We start from the raw sequence: 23,133 nt of genomic DNA on the forward strand, positions 1-23,133 counted from the left end.
ATAAGTGGGACTACATTAAAATCCTTCTGCAGAGGAAGAGAAACAATCAGTAAAACGAAAAGAGTATCTTTAGAATGGGAGAAAGTATCTACAAACCACATATCTGTTAGGAGATAAAATCTAAAATATATAAGTTACTCATACAACTCAAAACAAAAAGCTAAACAAACTGATTAAAAAATGAGCAGAGGACTTGAATAGACCTTTTTTTCAGAGAAGACATACATGCTTGTATCAAATCAACGTGTCTTACACGTTAAACTCACACAGTGATATGTGAATTATGTCTCAATGGAGTTGGAAGAAAGATTAATGTATTAAAGATTTATTGCATTAATTGCAGTTTCTCCTGCGGGGAGACTTAGGGTGGGGGCCTTAGTTAGCTCAGTTGGTAAAGAATCCGCCTGCAACGCAGGAGACCAGGATTCAGTCCCCGGGTAAAAAAGATCTCCCGGAGGAGGTCATGGCAACCCACTCCAGTATTCTTGCCTGGAAAATCCCATGGACAGAGGAGCCTGGCAGACTACAGCCCATGGGGTTGCAAGAGTCAGACATGACTTAGCGACTAAACCACCACCTGTGACTTAATACACAACACAGAGCGTTTTTATCTTTTGATTTAAGTCAATATCAGAATACCGTAATAGCAGGTCAGTTAATTTCACTCATTCCTTCCAGTTGCTTGCTATGCAGTCAAGTAGGCTGACAATAGACTACCATCCTGGTGGCTCAGATGGTAAAGAATCTGCCTGCCATGCAGGAGACTGGGGTTCGATCCCTAGATGGGGGAGATCCCCTGGAGAAAAATGACAACCCACTCCAGTATTCTTGCCTGAAGAATTCCACGGACAGAGGAGCCTGGTGGGCTACAGCCCATGGGGTTGCAAAGAGCTGGAGACAACTTAGCGATTAACAGGCAGACGATTGATGAACTCTTGATTTGCCTTTATATGAAAGAGATAGTTCCTTTCTTGTTCAAATATGACAAGAACTGCTCAGTCTGGAGCACTGATTTTAATCAAGGGAAGGTCTAAAGTCCCTACATCCTAGTTAGCAGTTACAGCCCTTCTGTTCTCCATGCAAATTTTAATTCTTCCTTGTAATTGATGGATATGTTTTTATGTTGATGGGTATAGTCATTATAGAAGTCCCTGATGACCGATCCTTAGGTCAACTGCTATGATCTCTTATTTGCTCTGCTGAGAAACAGGCTATTGGGTTAAGGATTAAGGACCAGTAGAATGGGAAAATATGTTTTTCTTATTTACCTGCTCCATTTTGGTGTGCTCTAGCTTCGTTTCAGTGGAAAGACATGAAGGCTTTACATATTAACTATGTGCAGTCCAGGCATCTGGGGATGGAACCAACGGCTGACAAGTTTGTGTTGTATGTCACTGATGGGAAGCGACGCTCCATGGAGATACCATTTTACATTATAATCAACGCTACAAATGATGAAGCTCCTGATTTTATAGTGCAGAATATTACTGTAAGAAAGAAATTTGAATTTTTAGTCTCTGTTTATGATTTTCTAATTTTTATTTTCACCTAATCTATTTACATTGGTCTTTGTGCACTTAACACATCAAGTTAATGAGTAAAGAGGGCAGTAACCTATGTTATGTAATGCAATCACTTGATAAATATTTTTCTAATAGTAATGATGATGGTCATGATAATAATAATGGCTAACAGATAGTAATTGCGTAGTTTAAATTATAGTTGTCTGTATATAGAAAGCAGTACTTGAGTAGGTCCTGTTCCAAACCCTTTACATGTGTTCATACTGAATCCTCATAATAGGCTTTTAAAGTGATGGCGTTATTATTGCCATGTTATAACTGCAATAAATGAGACTAAAAAGGTTAAGTTAGTGTCCCCAGATCACAGAGCTTGGCAGTAAGTAAAAAGTAGGGGATTTGCACCCTGGTGCTCTGATTCCATAGCATGCTACCTTAACCAGTGCTACAATAGCAAGGACTCTTAATTCACAAACTACAGGCACCTTTTTTATACAGCTGTTTATAAAGATATATGACAGGAAAAAAATACAATTTCAACCATTATTTTTGTGCAGTTAAAAAATGTCATTATATTGTATATTTGTTAGTTTTATTTAAAAATTTAGAGATAGCTAAAATAGCCTAGCATATCACTGCTGAGACAACTGTTGTCTTAAAAAAATAATATATGTGGTTAAACAAGTTAGAATGTTGTGAAACTTACACAGTGAACTATGAAATTCTCCCTCTTTAACAGTCCCTATGCATGGTCACTCCCCATCCGTTGAGTTTTCAGTAATTTCCACCAAAGTAATTTGTGTCCATGCCAATGATATGTATGTATGTATGCATATGACTTTTCTGTATGTTTTCACCTACAAATCAGAGATCATTAATATAACCTCAGTTCAGTTCAGTTGCTCAGTCGTGTCTGACTCTTTGCAACCCCATGAATTGTAGCACACCAGGCCCTCCCTGTCCATCACCAACTCCTGGAGTTTACTCAAACTCACGTCCATCGAGTCATGATGCCATCCAGCCATCTCATCCTCTGTCGTCCCCTTCTCCTCCCGCCCCCAATCCCTCCCAGCATCAGAGTCTTTTCCAATGAGTCAACTCTTTAAATGAGGTGGCCAAAGTACTGGAGTTTCAGCTTTAGCATCATTCCTTCCAAAGAACACCCAGCACTGATCTCCTTTAGAATGGACTGGTTGGATCTCCTTGCAGTCCAAGGGACTCTCAAGAGTCTTCTCCAACACCACAGTTCAAAAGCATCAATTCCTCGGCGCTCAGCCTTCTTCACAGTCCAACTCTCACATCCATACATGACCACAGGAAGAACCATAGCCTTGACTAGATGAAACTTTGTTGGCAAAGTAATGTCTCTGCTTTTGAATATGCTGTCTAGGTTGGTCATAACTTTCCTTCCAAGGAGTAAGCGTCTTTTAATTTCATGGATACCCTACTTTCTACTTAAAAAAACCTTTGATTACTATATTTTCATATTTTCATATAAGCATATCATTCTTTTTAAACAATCCTAATTTTTATACAATTACTTAATCCAGATTTACTCATAACATTCTGATTAAATGAATGAGTACTGGTTTTGGAATATGAGGGACTTGGTGTTGCTGTTTAGTAGTCATAGGGTTCTGGGTAAGTTATTTCTCTCTGTGTTTTTGTTTCCTCATCTGCAAAATGTGTATCAGATCTTCCTTTAGGGTGGCCATGACTATCATGATGATCAGGCACATTTTGCTGTTGTTCAGTTGCTAAGTCATGTCTTACTCTTTGCAACCCCATGGACTGTAGCACCCCAGGCTCCTCTGTCCTCCACTGTCTCCTACTGCTGCTAAGTCACTTCAGTCATGTCCGACTCTGTGCAACCCCATAGACGGCAGCCCACCAGGTTCCGCTATCCCTGGGATTCTCCAGGCAAGAACACTGGAGTGGGTTGCCATTTCCTTCCCCAATGCATGAAAGTGAAAAGTGAAAGTGAAGTCACTCAGTTGTGTCCGACTCTAGCAACCCCATGGACTGCAGCCCACCAGGCTCCTCCGTCCATGGGATTTTCCAGGCAAGAGTACTGGAGTGGGGTGCCATCACCTTCGCCTGGAGTTTGCTTAAATTCATGTCCATTGAGTTGGTGAAGCTATCTAACCATCTCCTTAGAAAATTCTTATTAAATAGGTGTCATTCATGTTAGTCTTGTTACGTCTGTCATCTTTTTCCAGACATTGATCAAAGTTGCTTTGAAACCATTATTTTGCCTTATTTTTCACTAAAAATCATCAACTTCTAAATGCAAAAATCTTTATTTGATTTTAATTTTCTGCCAAGTCTTAATGGTATATAAGACTTAAAAGGATGAGACTTAAAAGCCAGCTCCTGCCATTCCTCTTCTGTTGGCACATGGATTTCTCCAGAGAGCACTTCAGTAATTATGAGAGAGAGAAGAAATTACAAATGACTCCTTCTATACCTACCTCTATTTTCTTGTATCTATCTCAGGTTGGAGTTTCTGAAATAATTAGGCCACTGGGAATTTGTCTCCTGCTCTTCTCTGAAAGTAATCATGCCTTTTTTCTCTCCTGTGAATTGCTTACAGAGGCTGTTGAAGAGTAACAAATATGGAGCCCCATGTGTTATTGGCAGAGCTGGCTTTAAGCTTCAAGTGATTTTTTAAAATAGTCATATGTATTTTGCTTTCTTGTGGAAAAGTGTATTTATTTTATAGCTAGCTGGGCTTCCATCACGTTGTGCTGCAACTTGTAGCACAAAAAATTGAGATTTTAAAGTTATTATAATCTATTTCAAAGCTGTCTACTAGTGAGTTACTGTGTTTTATGTCTATTTATCTAAACCTTTTTATTTATAATCTCAATACATTATTGAATGTGCAAAGAAGAATCTCACATCTTTTGGATAAAATTTCCAAGTCATCTTGTGAATGAATTTACCATTTTGTAAATGGGAAAGGCTGCTGTACCACGAGTCCAGGAGTCCCGAGCTTTATAAAGAAAGATGATTAGAACATCTTTTTTAGGTTGCTTTATTAAAGTTTTTGGAGAAAAATGCAAGTTACTATCAAAGATGATTCCCTACTTCTATCACCGTGCATTAAATTATTATGCCATCTCAGTTTTTAAAATGTAGGCCAGATAAAAGGGAACCCGCATAATTTTAGCCCAAATGTCAGATATTATGATTCTTGTTATGTACATCCAAGTAGTTGTAGGAAGGCTCTTTTCAAAGTCCTGAAGAGAGGCTGAAGAGAGAGTATTTTCACAAGTCTAAAGCCCATGTCTTCTTCAAACGTAAAATGTCCACTTAGCCACAAAGGCATTCTTGGATTCCTCCACCCTTTCCTACTTCTTGTTTATTTGTATTTAGTAGTGCTATATATTTTTTCCTTGTCTTCTAATTGATGATGAACAGGCCATCACCGTCTCATTTGGACTTTGATTCTTTAGAATATTCACATTCTTACAGTGATTCTGTACGTGCCCAATAAGCAAATGCTAAACTTATATACTAATATTATTTAGATCTTGCTGTATTTCACAGTAGGAAGCAGAAATACTTTTTTGTTCCCTTGCTATGAGAAAAAGAAGATGAAGATGAAGATGACTAAGTACCATGTTAATGGTACAAATGTTTCTAAATAACTAGATCCTACAGGAAATAAAAAACATTCAGTTCTCTTTATGCTTAAAGGATTCTGAAACTTGAAGTGGGAAGGGGGGTTGTTCAGGCAAATTAGTGGTGTGAGGACAGAGAAGAGATCAGGGACCCAGCATTAAACTACATACTGTTGTGTATCCAGGAGCATCCTCTCAACTGTGGTTGACTGTAATCGAGATACAGCAGTGTTTGCTGCAATGACAAAAATTAAAAACACCTATCATCCTCCAGTGTGTATAGCAGATATTTATGCCATTTGTAAAGCAGAAAAAAAGAACTGTGAGAGCAACAAGGTTCAGAGGTTAAAATGGCAGGTGAGGACAGCCAGGGTCTACACCCAGTTTTACAACTGAACTCTTTGACTTCCAGAAAGCAAGCATCCTTTTGGTTGCTTTAGTCCTTGATCTTTGAATTATGAATCATATATATGAGATTATATATAATATATATATGTGTTTATATATATATCCTTAGTCCTTCATGGAAATGGATAAAGTACTTTGAAATCTTCAGAAAAACACTTGAGAAAGATGAGTAGATTTCTTATTGTCTTCTAAGGTCATGTTAAACTAGCAATTTCTTTTTAGGACTCATTACAGACAAACCTCATGGAAAATTTGTGACGATCTCTTAACATTATTATAGGATATTTTAAAATTATTTTTTGAGCTTTTTGCCAAAAGAAAGACAGGTCTCATTTCACATGCCGCTGACTTCTCTTGTCTTTGTTTAGGTGTGTGAGGGTCAGATGAGAGAGCTGGATTCTTCCATCATCAGTGCTACTGACCGGGACATTCCCAAGAACCCCTTGCTGTTCAGTATCACCCACAAACCGCGTCATGGCCTCCTCATCAACAGGGCATTTAGCAGAAACTTTTTTCAATATAAGCAACTAGCCAACCCTGGCCAGAAGCATGAACTTGTCTACAACTTTTCCATGGAACTTCTCAAGAATGGTATATCATGTTTCATTTCAATGTGTTTGTTGTTGTTGATTTAATAATTTAACCCAGAAAAGATAGTAATAAGTCACAGAAAGAGGAATTGAAGAAATGGCCTTCGCCTGTATTCATTTATCCCTCAAGGGTTTTCTCTGGGCTCTGGATTAATGCAGAACCTGAAGTCGCAGCTAGACAGAGTGGGTAATTGAAAAAGAAATAATATCTTTTCTTTCACCTTAAGAGCATCAGTAAAAATAATATTTGTGAATTTTGGTATTTTACCCCAAGGTTTTAATCACATAATAAAAAAATTCCTTTTTAAAACAATCGAGATTATGGAACTAAATTTGAAGAGATTTGTCTGTCAAAATCTCCACATTTGAAACAAATATAGAACAACCTATAACAACTCATTATTCTCTGAGGTGATAATGTGCTCTTTAAGGAAATGACACATTGAAATAGCAGCCTAAAGGATTTTTTCATTACTCTTTTTGAAAAATTGATCTTATCCCATTTGCTCATGTGCTCAGATGTATCCAACTCTTTGTGACCCTATGAGGTGTAGCCTGCCAGGCTCCTCCGTCCATGTGATTTTTCAGGCAAGAATACTGGAGTGTATTGCTGTTTCCTTCTCCAGGGGATCTTCCTGACCCAGGGATCAAACCTAAAACTCTGTCAAACTGTTTTCCAAAAGTAGCTGCATCATTTTACTTTTCTACCAGCTACATATGAAAGTTCCATTTTTTCCATGTGAATGTTATATAGGCTTTAAAAATAGTTTTTATTTAAGTTTTGATTCACCTAAAATTTATTTGATTGTTGGCTTGAGGTAGGGATCTAAATACAAATTCCCCTGAGTAATGAACTAATTTTTTGTTTCATTTAAATACCCTGTCACCATTGTTCTCTTCAGTGTATTGAATAATATATTTTTTCTCAATGACTTTAAGTAAGACCTTTATCAAATACTAACTTATTTAAATAGGAACTTTTAATGAACTAGGAGGGTACTCTTACTTTATAAAATAGTTTGATTTTACCTTATTGTGCTGATTAATGAGCTCATGATAATAGCAATGCCTTGGAAATTAAAACAAATTATTGCGACAGATTTTGAAATGGTTTAATCATAAGAAAGATTTACTTTCTCTTTTTTCCCTTTGTCCAGGAATGAGGTTGATGTATGTGCATGATGATTCAGAGAGTCTTGCTGATGACTTTACAGTCCAGGTGTCAGATGGGAAACATAAGATACTTAAAACCATTTTTGTAGAGGTCACCCCAGTTAATGATGAGAAACCAATGCTGAGCAAGTAAGTTACCTGAAAAGAGTCCATTTGAGATTCTATAGGAAGTTCTAAGGTCTGGAATACTAGATGCAAGTGTAATGTGTTTCCTCCAGAGAGAAGTCTTTAACAACTCCTGCCTGTTGCAACTTTCCCATGGACTTAAGCACCTAGAACCTTCCGTGCAAATGTTAGTTAACATAGCTCCTCCTTAAAATTTCTCAAATTAGCCTTTAATTATTTGGTTTTCCTCTAAAAGTTCTATTTAGTTGTCAGTAATTCAAAATGACTATACATACAATACAGAATGAACAGTGTACTAAATATTTAAGCACATGCACGTGTACACGTACATACAAACAAGAGAGTAATTAATAAATAAATTCAACTAAAGTGTGATCATACAACTGAAGACAGTCCTTACTGTGGGTTTGGTTAAGCTTTGAGCTAAGAGTGGCTGAGGGAAATATATTGCCGTGATTTTTTTCACCTTCATATTTCATTGTCCTCCAGTCCTCTTCTGTGTTCCATAGGGATCAATACCCTGTTGCCACCTGAGGTCAAGATGATCACCTTTTAAAAATTCTGTACTGATATTATTCATTGCAAACTTTCTCAGGAGCTGATCAGTTTGATCATAGCTACAGAATCTTCATCTGTTATATTTCTTTAGTTCCAGCCATTTCTCTTATCATTGGCAACTGTAGAGAACTGTCCAAGGTCAAAACTTTAGGAAGCTCAACTTTCTAACGTCCTGGATCGAGGGAGTTGTGTGCGTCTTGGTACCTCTTTGACCATGTCAATGGTGTAGCATGATGGGCATTGAGTAGATAGTCTAAGTTTTTATTAGGAAGTGAACAACTTCTTGATAGTGTGTAAACTCCCAAAGTCTCCTCACTTTACAGAAAAGAAACAAATCCTTTCCTTATCTTGCTGTTTCCTTATGGCCACTGAGGTCCTTGGAAAGCATTATGGGAAATGCTGGAGATAATTTTTTGAGAGTTTCATCTCAGACATCAGATTGACTAAGAGTATTCAATAAGAAATTTTTGTGTGTATGTCCTTAGGATTTGTGTATTTATAAAAATTAAAAATTTTTTTCAAATCGTGTTGATTTCTGGGCTTATAACTCATCTTCCTTTTGAAATGTTTTCCTTTTTTAAGGAATAATTATTTGTTTAAATTTATTTTCATTGGATTATAGTTCCTTTACACTGTTGTGTTCCCTCGTGGCCCAGATGGTAAAGAATTTGCCTACAGGAGACCCAGGTTTGCTTCCTGGGTTGGGAAGATCCCCTGGAGAAGGGAATGACTACCCACTCCAATATTCTTAACTGGAGAATACCATGGACAGATGAGCCTGGCAGTCTACAGTCCATGGGGTCACAAAGCGTCAAATATGACTGAGTGACTAAAACTACTTTCTACTGTACAGCAAAATGAATCAGTGATACACATACTATTTCCATATTTTCTAGCTGGAATTTTGGATTGGTATAATCTTGATTTATAAAATTGAATATTTGAAAGATATTTTGGTAGTAAAGAGCCTCCTTTCTGATGACCTCACTTCATCTAAGAAAGAGGGAGAGAGATGAAAAATGATGTTTATTAAATGCTTTCTATACAACAGTGTGCTGGATTTGTTCACATATATTTATTTAAATCCCCACCAAAATTGTGTCAAGTAGCTATTGTTTTCTTCACTAAGATAACTGAGCCCAGAAAAGTAAATGACTTAAGGCACTCATTCAGTCTTATCTGATTTACTATTTCTTGCTAGATTCTTGCTGTTAAACCTCCTGGCATAGCTTCATCTACAGAATCACCAAAGTTCCTTCAGCCCTGCTTTGAAGTTTCTCCTTTTTTCCCTTCTGTTCTTTTCCCTTCCATATGTGTCCTTGAGCATATCGCCTCTTGCCTTCTCTCAGAACATGCTCCATTATTTTTTCTCAACTGCATCTTCCATCTCTTCCCTTTTCATTCCTTCTGCTAACAAGACATGGGGATATAGTTAATAGTGAAGGGAGCAAATTCTGGAGCCAAACTGTCTTGATTCAGCCACTTATGGGTAGTGTGATCTTGGGGGAAAAAGAATGTGAAAGTTCTGGTCCTTCAGTCATGTTCAACTCTATGGACTGCAGCCCGCCAGGATCCTCTGTTCATGGAATTCTCCAGGCAAGAATACTGGAGTGGGTAACCATTCTCCTCTCCAGGGGATCTTCCTGACCCAGTGATCAAGCTCAGGTCTCCCATACTACAGGCAGATTCTTTACCACTTAAGCCACCAGGGAAGCCCTGATTTGATATTGAATGTATTATTTAACCTCTTGCTACCTCTTTGTCAACCTCTTTGTAAATGAGGGTAATAACAGTATCCTTTTCATGTGGTTGTTGAAGGGGTTCAATGAATTAAAATATGTAAAAGTATTTGAAAGGCTGGTTAGAACCTAGTAAGTTCTCATAAATGTCAGTTATTATCATTATTGCTAGCAGGTATCTTCGTTTTAGACTGCATTGATGACCCAGTCCCTCATTCATTTCAGTGCCAAACTGTTTGAAGAAATAGCTTGTGCTTGCTTTTTCCATTTCTGCCCACTGTCTCCAAATCTAATGGCTTTCCCACCAAATCTAATGGCTTTTCTCATCTGGCTGGACCTTGTTAGTGCATTTGACACCATTTCTTTGGTATTCTTTTTAGATGCTATAGTCGGTGGTTTTGACTCGTGGGGTTGAACCCCCTTAGCCTACATTTGATTCTAGTGATGGAATATGCCCTACACCTGTCCATACCCTCCTGAAGTACCTGTTGCTGCTGCTGCTAAGTCGCTTCAGTCGTGTCTGACTGTGCGCCCCCATAGACGGCAGCCCACCAGGCTCCCCCGTCCCTGGGATTCTCCAGGCAAGAACACTGGAGTGGGTTGCCATTTCCTTCTCCAGTGCATGAAAGTGAGAAGTGAAAGTGAAGTCGCTCAGTCGTGTCCGACTCTTAGCGACCCCATGGACTGCAGCCTACCAGGCTCCTCCATCCATGGGGTTCTCCAGGCAAGAGTACTGGAGTGGGGTGCCATTGCCTTCTCCGAAAGTACCTGTAGTGCTCTGCTTTTCAGCCTCTGGGCAGCAGTGGCTCGTTCAGCCCCTGTCCTGGCACAGGGGAAAACACTCTGAGGACATTCTCCACCTATGAGAGGTAGTAGATAATGTAAGGGTCCCAGCCTCCCATCCTTCAGAGGTAAAATTTGTGGCATTTTCGACGTGGCTCTTCAACAGATCCCCAGTAGGACTGAGTCCCATAGCAATCTTAACTGCTGTGTTGTTGCCCTTTCCTCCTCCCCTCCCTCTCACTTGTTCTGAGGTCACTTCCCAAATAAATTACCTACACTGAGCCTTTGTCCCTTTCAGGGTAACACACTGTGACACACTTTCTTCTCTCTTGAACGCTCATTTTCTTGCCATTTCTTTCTACCAGACTCTTTATCATCTTCATTGTATTGGGTTCCTGTTTCAGTTCATCTATTTCTATTAAAAACACCACTGGGAATTCCCTGGTGGTCCAACGGTTAGGACTCCATGCACTCACTGCCAGAGGCTGGAATTCAATACCTGGTCAGGGAACTAAGACCCACAAGACATGAGGTCAAAAATAAATAAATAAATAAAATCACCACTAATCTCCATGAGTCCCAAACCACCATTCTAATCTCTTAGAATGATGTTGATCTTGGAGAGACAGCAATGAGTGTTCCTGAAGAAAGATCTTAGTCTCTTGCCCCAGAATTGAACCTGGGTAGCCTGGATGAAAATGAGGAATCCTCACCACTAGACAAGGGTCTAGAGGCTAGAAGCAAAGTGACTCTGGCTCTTATCCTCAGTGAAAAATGCATTTCTCAAGGAGGCCAAAACTAAAAACAGGTACAAAGTTTATTATCAGAGACACAGTATAGCATGTGGGAGAGCACATAGAGAATCGTTTTGTGTGTTTAAGAGTGAAGCAAGGCAGAAATACACACCTGTAGAGAAAGAGTGTGTGTCCACCCTAATGAGGAGGAGTGCAGTAAGGGGGTGATTTTAAATCACTAATATAGGACAGTACTTCCAGATCTTTGTTTACCTTTGGCTAATTATCTTGTTTCTTTTCCCATATGTGACCTGTTCAAGGATTCTCCCCAACATGTGTGCGCACCTTTTTACTAAGATGGATTCACTGCAGATGCTTGTGGGTACATGTTCACACAGTTGGTGCCCCCTGCCTTTTGACCACCAAGGAGTCTTCCTGCATTTGTGCAGAGAAGTTTTCCTTGACCTCGGGATTGGTCCTCTTGTCTCTTTACTTCAGCAGAGCTCAGCTTCTGCCACTAGCTTTGTCCTTGGAGTGTCTGGGTGAGAACAAAGCTGCAATTTTACTCCAGTTGACAAACAGCAGCTGTTCAGCCCAGGGGCCTATCTATCTCCTAACTCAATGGTATTATAGTCTCTTATAAAGAGGAAAGCAAAATTTGCCTCCTACTACCAGGGAAGATGTCAGTTCCGAGGAGGCAAGAGAAACCTAGTAAGGTTAGAACTATGGTGTTTGGGCTTTGACTTCTCAGCAGAGGACTGGAAAGCTGTTGAGAATGGTCAGTTTGCTACAAAAATGTCCTTGGTCTTAATCCCAAGGAAACTTCCCAGTTTTTCTCAGAAACAAAGTGTCACAGTTAGTTCTTGTGTGATGACCAAAACCAAGAACAAAAAGCAACAGGTGGAAAGAAATCCCTTCTTTACTTTGGTGAGACCAGGGAAAATGGCAATATTGGCTGTGAAGGTGGTCACCCTTTACAGGACACATGAAACCACGGTAGCGGTTTCTATGGTAGAAGTAACAGCTGCTCCCTGCCCCGGCCTTCTCTTCAAGATGCCAGGAGTTGACCAGGCAGCTGTGGCACTTGGAAAAGATGAATTGCTGTGAAAACAATGCTAGTTACCCAGAAGATTGTCAAGGAGAAAGAGTAATGTAGAGGGCTACAGATTGCCTAAATATCACCAAATTCATTATGGTCTATCATAAAGGGTACTAGAATACCTGTGAGTAAGTCTTTTCATCTTTTTAAGTTTCTATCTATAAAATTAGAAGGAGAATACCTAGCCCACTAACTTCATGGAGCTGTTGTTATATTCATATCAAATAAAATTTTGGAAAAATAACAGTTTATAAAATAAGTTTTAATATAAAATTATAAAGTTCTATACATGTAAAGAGGAGTAGGTAATTACCTCGTGCCATATTCATCAATCCTGGCTAAATATTTTCAGGACTTTCACAGGTAAGGTGAAATGAGAGCTTGTTTCACAAGACTGACTCACCATTTTTAGTACTTTGGAGACTGAAAATCATTCCCTAATTTTTGAAGGTTGAACACTGTAATAGTCATTATGAGTGTCCCCTGTTAAAGCAATGTCTGCTGTTTCGGTATCAACCCAGATATCTTCTTTTTTACAGGAAGGCTGAAATTACAATAAATATGGGCGAAACTCGTATTATTTCTAGTGCTGTTCTCTCAGCCATAGATGAAGACTCACCCAGGGAGAAGGTTTACTATATATTTGAAAGAATTCCCCAAAATGGGCAACTTCAACTTAAGGTTGGTCGCCTTTTTTTATTTTTCAGATTGACTGTTAACAGGTTTAAATTTTTTCAATGCACAGATTTGCATAACTTAATTTATTCTGTCATAATCATATTTTGCCCAAAAGTAGAAATTTTAATTTTCCTATTTTGGAGTGAACTCACACTATTCTAAATTTACTTACTCATTTCAGGGTAAATTCTACCAAAATCAAGGTTTTTCACTGCTCATTTCTCCTTAGGATTGTACCTAAATTGGAGGATAGGAACTTACTGGGGAAAGCAAGTTGTCTAGTTTCTGATGAGAATCAGGCATACTTTGAGATATCTTTATTTCCATCAGATTTTTATTTTAAAAAATAGGCTTTATTTTTTAGAGCAGTTGTGAATATCAACAAACTGATTCTAAAGCTTATCTGCAGAGGCAAAATATCCAGGATAGCTGACACAATATAGAAAAATGAAATTGAAGGACTGACACTACCTGATTTCAAGACTGACTTTATAACTACAGTAATCCAGACAGCGTATGTTTGGTACAGGAATAAACAAATAGATCAATGGAACAGAATGAAAGTAAAAGTGAAGTCGCTCAGTTGTGTCCAACTGTTCTGACCCTATGAACTACATGTAGCCTGCCAGGCCCCTCCATCCAATGGAATTCTCCAGGCAAGAATACTGGAGTGGGTTGTTATTTCCTTCTCCAGGGGATCTTTGCGACCCAGGGATCGAACTCGGTCTGCCACACTGCAGGCAGACTCTTTACCATCTGAGCCACCAAGGCATCAGAAATCTCTATTTCTGAGAGTTCAGAAATAGACCCACACAAGTATGGCAAACCAATTTTGACCAAGCAGTGGAGAAAAGATAGTCTTTTAACAAATGGTGCTCACCAGACTAGTTCAGACTTTGTATGTGATGCCCAAGGATCAACTCAATACAAATTACAGATCTGTCACTTGAGAAGGTCACTCAAGTAACTCATCAAAATGTCTATGTGATTATTTGAATGCTTAATTTTTAATAAAATGTAGACACAGCCTGAGAATAGCAGCAAGGATTTATTCTGTGGGTAACAGCTTGATTGTCTTAGATTGTGGGCACCATAGAGAATCGAAGTGAAGAGAAATCACTGATTTAAACTGAGGTGCAGCTGTGGCCTTATTTCATTTCAGAGAGTAATGAAGCAGAAATGCAGTAAGAGCTCACACATTTGGGTGGCATGGGAGCGAAAGTGTTTTTGGTTATGTAAAAATCCAGATGGGTCCAGGTTCCCAATATGGCACCATAGAGTGCTCTCCCAGCTCCCTAGGGGTTCTCCAAGTCTCTCCAAGACCAGGGACCCGGCCTCCTGGACTTTCTCGTGCATCTTTGTTTTCTTGTTGACTTTCTTGCGTTTTACCCCCCTTGAGTCCAACTCTTATTTTCTTCCTCTTTGGGGGCTTGCAGATGGATTTTGTCAAGTCAAAGCTCACACTTGGGAATGCAAGTAGGGAATTAGATGGAGATGAGGGAAAGCAAAAGGTATCTTCTTCTGTATTTACTTTCTGGGAAAAGACCATAAAGAAAAAAGTTACATAGATTACAGGCTGTCTGGTTTAAAACCTGAAAGAGTGTCTGCTTTAAAAATTAAATTTTCAAATAAACCTTATAATACAGACAAACAATGAACCTAATTATTAGAATATAATTAACTTTCACCCAGTGAGAACTGGGGCAGAGCATACCTATGTGTGAACATCAGCTGGGCATAACCATTAAAGAGGAGGGAACTTTATCAAATAGAGTGACAAAAGGAAGTGGTAACATGGTGACGGGGAGAGGAGGGCATGTGAAATAATGTGTCAAAGGAAATAAAAAACAAATGTTTAAATTTCTGTTATTGTCTCTTAAAACATAGGAAAAGCACTTGATAATATCATACAGTAAATTTCTAAGATGACGGTTTTCTTGAATTATGTCCGATGACTTTTATAAGCCACTCTTAGGGAAAGCTATGCATCTTAAGAGAATAACAACAGAATTATTAATCAGAGACAGATTTATTATTACTGTATTTTCTAATACTCTCAGTTGTTCTCCCTCAGCATAAAGACCTCTTTTCATTGAAAATGCCACAATTTCTGCACTGAGTTCTGTATAGAATACATGCTTAACTAATGCTGGGTTATTTTTAGAAGAGTATAATTAACAGTAAATATATGATATTTGTAGTTATTTTTGTGCTGACTCAGGATATAAATGTAGGGAATAATAGAAGTTTTGATCATTTTCTTTGGTCTTTAGGAAACCTGAAAAACATAGGGACATTAAATACACCCATTCTATTTTGTTTTATCTACTTCAGATAACTCCAGTGACAAACTGGTTTGAAATACAGGTTTTATTAATTGAACAATGGTATGATCTAAATGATCTAAAAAGAAAAAAGGAAATCCCAAGTGAAACACATTTAATTTTTAAAGAATTAATTCCAACAGCTCAATTACCCACCTGCTCTCATCAATTGAAATATTTAATCAGCTATGATGGCTTATGATAAATACCTTAGTAGCACTGCAGTTGAATTACCACATGACTTTGCCAAAAATTCTTTGCTTAGAGCTAGTTTTTTCCCCAAGGTCTGAAATTATTTTAATACATTTATTTCAATGGAAAATATGAGGTAGAATGGCAAAATAATGGAATATGGGGTTTCCCTGAAAAATCGTTTATATTGGAAGTTTTCAGAGGATACGGAAGATGTCCACTAACACATCTTGGGAGGCGGGGGAAACCTGGGCCGCTGACTAATTCTGGCATCTTTCAGATAGGGAGGGACTGGGTCCCTCTGTACCCTGGCATGAAATGCACTCAAGAAGAAGTGGATTTGAACTTGCTGAGATATACACACACCGGGGCCATGGACTCCAAGAACCAAGACAGCTTCACCTTCCGCCTCTGGGACGGTGACAACAGGTCACCGGCATTTGACTGTCACATCACCATCAAGAACATGGGGAAAGGTAGAGCATTTCTGTCAGGCTTTATCGGAACGAACTCGTACGGCTGACGTGCGCTGCTGTAAACCTCTCCCATCTTCTCTCCCTCTCTTTCTCCTTCCCTCCTTTCCTTTCTCCCTTCCATCTTCAGACTTGAAATTCCATCAGTTATGATTTTATCCGTGGGCTCCTCACTTGTTTTCCCTGGTTTACAAGAGTAGCCAATTCATGTGTTAGTTTCAATATTTCAAAAAGCCCATTAAAAATCCAGCCTTGTCTGCAATATGGCTGCACAGGTTACTTTAATTGTCAAGGTTTTATGCTTTAAGGAAAATTTTACAAATCAATGTGCCACCCTAGTTTTATCTTCAGGAATTGAATGATTACTTAAAAACAGAATTTGAAAGGGAAAAGATTTCCAATACAGTAATGATAAAGGAAATATAAATGAATGTATTTTTTAAAAATTTAAAATAATACAAAGAAATTTTGTTGTTGAAAAGGTTGAAAGTTGTTACTCTTTTCACTTTGGAAGTGCTAACACATACTCTTTAGGGATGAGGGAAAATGCTGTAAGATAATAAGCTTTTCTGTTTTAAAAAAAATGTATTTTGTATTTATTTGGCTGCACCAGGTCTTTGTTGGAACACACAGGCAGGATCTTTAGTTGTGGAGAGAACTCTCAGATGCAGCATGTGGGATCTAGTTCCTTGATCAAGGATTGAATCCAGGTCCCCTGAATTGGGAGTACAGAGTCTTAGCCACTGGGCCAGCAGGGAAGTCCTGATAGTAAGCTTCTCTTGAATTAATTAAGCAGACCATTTGCATGATGGGACTCAACAGCACATAAATGGCAGAAGGAGGAGAGCAAAAAAAGTACTGAAAGCTCAGCAAGGGAGCGAGTAGGTCTTTGATTCTCAACTGTTACTACTGCACACTTTCGCTTAGAGCTTGTGTGAGGAGAGTAAAGATCCTATCTCATTCATCTGTATAGTCCAAGATCTATACATTCTCAGGACCAAGCGAAGTCTTAGATCCTTAGTACATGCTTGATTGATAGATTAACAGAATGCTTTTTTTTTTTTTTTTGCCTTGGCTACCAGAAAGCTCAGAGCTAAATTAAATTGGATGCTTAGGTACAGTAAGTTTTACTTCATGTATGTGGTAAAATTACAGCTGTCCTGAATTTTTTAAAACAAATTTTAATCCAGATTGACTTATTTGGTTATTTTTTTTGAAGGAGAAGACTATATATTTTATTTACTTATTTTATTGATGATACATAATAAGTTCATGTACTGTACACATTTATTTCTCTTTGCAAAAGTAAGACTACATTCTTCATAAATACTTGTCCAGGCAAAATGTAATGCAAGTGAAGTATCTGGGCAGACAACATATGTATTTGGGCAGCAGACTGTCCTGTCATTCTTAGCATGGTGCATTCCCTGGGGAGCACAGAAGTATTCTGTTCCATGCACCCACCTGGGGATTCATTCTACCCAGGGGCTTCTTTGTCTCTGAAAGGCTCGGAGTCACTTTGAGAATGAGATGTGGATGACAATGGACTTCCCACACGGTGCAGTTGTAAAGAATCCTGCTGCCAGTGCAGGAGATGCAAGAGACATGGGTTTGGCCCCTGGATCAGGAAGATCCCTTGGAGGAAGAAATGGCAACGCACTCCAGTATTCTTGCCAGGAGAACCCCATGGACAGTGGAGCCTAGTGGGCTACAGTCCATGGGGTTTCAAAGAGTTGGACATGGCTGTGCATGCACACATGGGTATGTGAAGGAAAATGGGAGAATTTCACGGGCTAGGCTTGGAGGTAGGGTACTTGCCCTTTGTACATCCTGGTGGCTGAATCACCTTAAGGAGTCTGGGCAGTGGAAACTGGAACAGTACATCCAGAAGAAAAAGTACTGAGGCTGGTGAGGTCCTCCCTAGTCTCTGCTACAAGTGGCATGTGATTATTTTCTAAAAGGATTTGTGAAAACTTAATCAAGTAGATACAGTAACCTGTTGAAACTTTCAGTGGTTCAGAAGCTTTTTTTAAAATTTGGTGGTATTTTTTATCTCTGTACAGAATCCTATCCTTCCTTCTTTCCTCCTCCTTCTTCACTGCTTTGGTTTTTTCCCTTCCTTCCTTCTTTTGGAGGAAATTTTCTTAGGTTGCAGTATAACTTTATAATCAGAATTGTTCATCTCTAAATGAAATTATACTGAATTGTTAGACTAAATCAGACCCTAACATTAGCATATTTGAACACTTTTTGGGAGCCATTATAAATAACGTTATGCTTTCCCGTTGTGCCGTGACTTCTGATTTGCATGGTGGCAGAAATGACTCGGACATCTTTGAGAGACGTTTGGAAGGACATTGCCTATAGTTGACCCTCATCCATACTCTGACTAATGTGAAAAACAGTGCTGAAAAACTGGGTTCAGGCCAAACCTAGATATTTTTCCTCCTCTCAGCTCTATCCTCTGTTCTTCATCCTGTGGGTGAATTTTGTTTCCTGGCTTTGTTCATTCCTCTTTCTTCTTTGATGTATTCATCTTAACTCCCTCAGAAGCATCTGCGGCTCAGGTTTTGATGTAGAATTAGGTTGACTGTTGATTCTACATTGAACTTAAGTTGCATTTTGAGTTAAAAAGCATAATATATAGAAAAGACGAATTTGATCATCTAAAACAGCATTTCCCAGTCATGGCAATATCAATATTTTGGGATACGTAAGTCTTTGTTGTGCACTATAGAATTTTTAGCAGCAGAAAACAGAGAAGAACTAAAGAGTCTCTTGATGGAAGTAAAAGAGGAGAGTGAAAAAGTTGGCTTAAAACTCAACATTTAGAAAACTAAGATCATGGCATCTGGTCCCATCGCTTCATGGCAAATAGATGGGGAAACAATGGAAACAGTGAGAGACTTTTTTGAGGGGGTGGGCTCCAAAATCACTGCAGATGGTGACTGTAGCCATGAAATTAGAAGACAGTTGCTTCTTGGAAGAAGAGCTACTAACCTAGACAGCATATTAAAAAAGAGAGACATTACTTTGTCAACAAATGTCTATCTAATCAAAGCTGTGGTTTTTCCAGTAGTCATGTATAGATATGAGAATTGGACTATAAAGAAAGCTGAGCACCACAGAATTGATGCTTTTGAACTGTGATGTTGCAGAAGACTCTTGAGACTCCCTTGGACTGCAAGGAGATCCAACCAGTCCATCCTAAAGAAATCAGTCTTGAATTTTCATTGGAAGGACTGATGCTGAAGCTGAAACTCCAATACTTTGGCCAACTGACATGAAGAACTGACTCATTGAAAAAGACCCTGATTCTGGGAAAGACTGAAGGCGGGAGGAGAAGGGGACAACAGAGGATGAGATGGTTCGATGGCATCCTGATTCACTGGACATGAGTTTGAGTAAGCTCCAGGAGTTGGTGATGGACAGGGAAGCCTGGCATGCTGCGGCCCATGGGGTCGCAAAGAGTTGGACACAACTGAGAGACTGAACTGAGCTGAACTGGTCTTTACCTATTAGAAGTTAGTCATTGTTCAGTTGCCAAATTGTGTCCAACTCTTTGCGACCCCATGGACTACAGCATGCCAGGCTTCTCTGTCCATCAAGAACTCCCAGAGCTTGCTCAAACTTATGTCCTTTGAGTCGGTAATGCCACTGAACCATTTCATCCTCTGCCATCTCCTTCTCCTGCCTTCAGTCTTTCCCAGCATCAGGGTCTTTTCCAGTATTAAAGAGAGTAAACAAAAATAGTGAAATGTTTGAGTGTGTGCTCTTGGGTCAGATGGCTTGGGTATAAATTCTAGCTCTATCTTTCCTCATTGTATAATCATTTCCAAGTTGGTAACATTTGTACACCTTAGTTTCCTCATTTATAGCCTAGACGCATGGCAATGGCTAATCACAGTGTTGGTGTAAAGTTTTAAGAGTCTTTCTCCCTTACTTAGCACAAAGTTGAAACTCAAGGGTATTTTAATTATGATAATTTTTTTATGAACCTCAGGTGAACAAAATTTGATATAACCTTTAGTTTATGAAGCTCTGTATCCTTTGTGTGTGATCAACTTCTTTGCTCATTCAGACACTCACTCATACAGTCTTTTAAATACACATAACAGCACCTGTGCAGCCACCATACATACAAGAACTGGAATATTAACAGTATCAGAATCTACCTATCTACCCGTTCCATCCTCCAGAGAAAACCACCATCCTGAATTTTGCGTTAAGTTTATTACTTTGGTTTGTAGTTCTCTGGGACTTGCTCACTCAACTGATACATGTTAATAAGCTACATCTGTGTGACTGCGTGTAGCTGTAGTGCATTCATTTTGCTACTTTGCAAAATTCAGCTGTGTGAATAGGCCACAGCTTGTTTATCCATTCACCTTCTGAAAAGGCATCTGGGTTGTCTCCAGTATTTTCAGTTCCAAACAGAGCTGCTGTGACCTTTCTAGCACAGACCTCCTGGGTACAAGTGCACATGTTTCTCTCCAGCACACCACTGGAGTGGCATCACTGGGTCTAGGCATATGTGAGTATCCAACTCTTTACAGAATAATTCTAGGCTGTGTACCAGTTTACGCTCTAACTAGAACTGTATGCAAGATTCTACATCCTCTTCAACACTTGCCGTCTTCAGCTGTCCACATCTTGCCCTATCAGAGTGATATGAGATGGCAATTTATTGTGATCTTGATCTGTAGTTCCCTGACTATTCATGAGAATGAGCATATCTTGCATCTTTATTGGCCTTATGTCTTGCCCCTTCTCTGTGATATCTGCTCATGTCTTTGGCCAAATTCTTTGATTAGTCCCAGTCATAGAAACCTTACTATATCATATTAGGGTGTTTTGGTTTTTTTTTTTGTCACTTCTTAAGTATTTTTTTATTGGAGTATAATTGCTTTACAATGTTGTGTTAGTTTCTGCTGTACAACAGTGTGAACCCCCTCTATGTGTACATGTGTACATATATCCTGTCCCTCTTGGACCTCCTTCCCAGCAACAACCCCTCCATCCCACCCATCTAGGTCACCACAGAGCACCGAGCTAAGTTCCCTGTGCCATTCAACAGCTTCCCCACTAGCTATGTTTTACACATGGTAGTGTATGGGCTTTCCAGGTAGCTCAGTGGTAAAGAATCCACCTGCCAGTGCAGGAGACACAGGAGATGCAGGTTCAGTCCTTGGGTTGGGAAGACCCCTGAAGGAGGAAATGGCAACCCACTCCAGTATTCTTGCCTGGAGAATCCCATAGACAGTGGAGCCTGGCAGGCTACAGTCCGTAGCGTTGCACAAAGTCAGACACTGCTGAGCACCTAAGCACACCTGCCTATGCATGTTTGTATGTCAAACCTAATCTCCCAGTTCATCTCTCTCTCCGCTGCCCCTCATGTCAGCACATCCCTTCTCTACACCTCTGTCTCTATTCTTACTTATCCTAGAATTGAGATTTTGATTTCTGCAGTTTGGCCTTTGCTTTTTAGCTTCACTATGGATGTTTTATTTTTCAAATTTTGACCACCATCTCTTCTGCCACACAGGTGATATTGTCATCCTGGCAAAACCACTTGTGGTGTCTAAAGGTGACAGAGGTTTCCTGACGACCACCACTCTCCTTGCTGTGGATGGAACAGACAAGCCCGAGGAACTTCTCTACGTCATCACCTCCCCGCCGCAATTTGGCCAGGTTGAGTACGTCCGCTATCCTGGGGTCCCCATTACAAGCTTCAGCCAAATGGATATAGCAGGACAGACAGTCTGCTATGTAGATAAGAGCACGACAGCTGTCCACAGAGACGCGTTCAGGTGAGCCCTGAGGAAACTTTTCAGAACACCTTCTTTGAACGAATGCTTAGAAAGACAAAGGCAGGGAAAAATATGTCCTTTTCCAGCTCGGGTATAAATCTGCTCTTCATCCATTGCCTCAATGGATGAGAGAGAAGGGTGCATAATTAAATTAACAGTAGTAGCCAGGCAAGAAATCAGGGCTTGTTTTTTAAAAATAAACACCTAAGCAAATCTCCATGCAAGCTGTTCAGTGAAGAGACATGTGAAGACCTGAGGATCTCCAGTAATGAGAGATGTGGCAAAGTAATTTACCTCTTCATTTGAGTCTGTTTTTCTATCCAAGGAAAAGAAATTTGCTAGTAAACATTTGGCATAAGCAAACAGTGCCTTTTGATACAATGTGTTTGGGTAACTATATCATAAATCATGTTGTCATAAAGTGGATCATATTTCCCCATAGAAACAGTGTTATAATTGGGGGCTGTGCACCTGTTCAAGGATTCTGTATCAAATAAATCACTGGGAGGAATAACAATCTGTTGAAAAGGCAAAGATACAACATTAATGAAAGTCTACATTCATTTAAAATACTGAAATCTGTTTCCAGTCACATAAAGCAAGAAAAACTCTAGAGGGTCTATCCTTTAGCAGTTATCAAAACTGGCTGAACTTGGGGTTCTTGATAGAAATACAGATTCCCAGGGCTGGGTTGAGAACCCAGAAATCCTGGACCAGCCTTTGGGGGACCTTGGTACACATCTAACCCTGAATTCTCCAATTAAGAAAGAGGCTCTGAGAGCGTTGATTTATCTTCCATACACACAGGGCTTCTGTCCTCCACTATGATTTTTGTCATGTCAGAATGCAACCTTCAAAAGAATGCTATAAAATAACACAACTGTAGCAGACTCCTATGTTATTTGACAGGCTCCCATAAACTATCAAGTACACGGATAACCCGTGTCCAAATGCCACTCTCCTCTATCGTATATCTTATCTAATTCAGTATGTCTGCCATGATAAACAATGTTTAAATGTCAATAAAGATTATTTTGCTTGCCTTTTTGGTATTTGGAATGATGATTTGAAAAGATGAGTTGTATAGTTAGGTAAAAAAAATCCAGGGAAGTGTAGACTAATACCTCCTTTTTTTCTTTAGACAAATGTTCTTAACAAGCAGATGATCATTTGGTGGCTCACTATCTTAATACCAATTCAGTGCTTGAGTGTTGCTAGGTGTCAACTAAAACATCAGAAGTGAGGATTACTTTTCACACTGATTCCTTGGCTTGGGATACGGTACAGTCATGAAAGCACG

General features: G+C 39.3%; 1 protein-coding gene across 6 annotated transcripts in view; it reads left to right on the forward strand.

Moving 5' to 3' along the window:
* The window catches only part of FREM1 (FRAS1 related extracellular matrix 1), a 179,586-nt gene that overhangs the window by 106,074 nt on the left and 50,379 nt on the right, over positions 1–23,133 (forward strand). For 5 of the 6 annotated variants that reach the window (XM_027549211.1, XM_027549207.1, XM_027549209.1 and 2 more), the window contains 6 exons: positions 1,293–1,489; positions 5,923–6,145; positions 7,302–7,446; positions 12,896–13,037; positions 15,831–16,026; positions 21,569–21,833. In XM_027549211.1, the coding sequence (XP_027405012.1) occupies positions 1,293–1,489; positions 5,923–6,145; positions 7,302–7,446; positions 12,896–13,037; positions 15,831–16,026; positions 21,569–21,833 (1,168 nt within the window). Of the gene's footprint in view, positions 1–1,292; positions 1,490–5,922; positions 6,146–7,301; positions 7,447–12,895; positions 13,038–15,830; positions 16,027–21,568; positions 21,834–23,133 lie in introns of those variants that run through there. The other variant, XM_027549213.1, reaches the window with a different exon arrangement.

Source organism: Bos indicus x Bos taurus, chromosome 8 (genome assembly GCF_003369695.1).
Source record: "Bos indicus x Bos taurus breed Angus x Brahman F1 hybrid chromosome 8, Bos_hybrid_MaternalHap_v2.0, whole genome shotgun sequence".
In the NCBI taxonomy this organism is placed as follows: domain Eukaryota; kingdom Metazoa; phylum Chordata; class Mammalia; order Artiodactyla; family Bovidae; genus Bos; species Bos indicus x Bos taurus.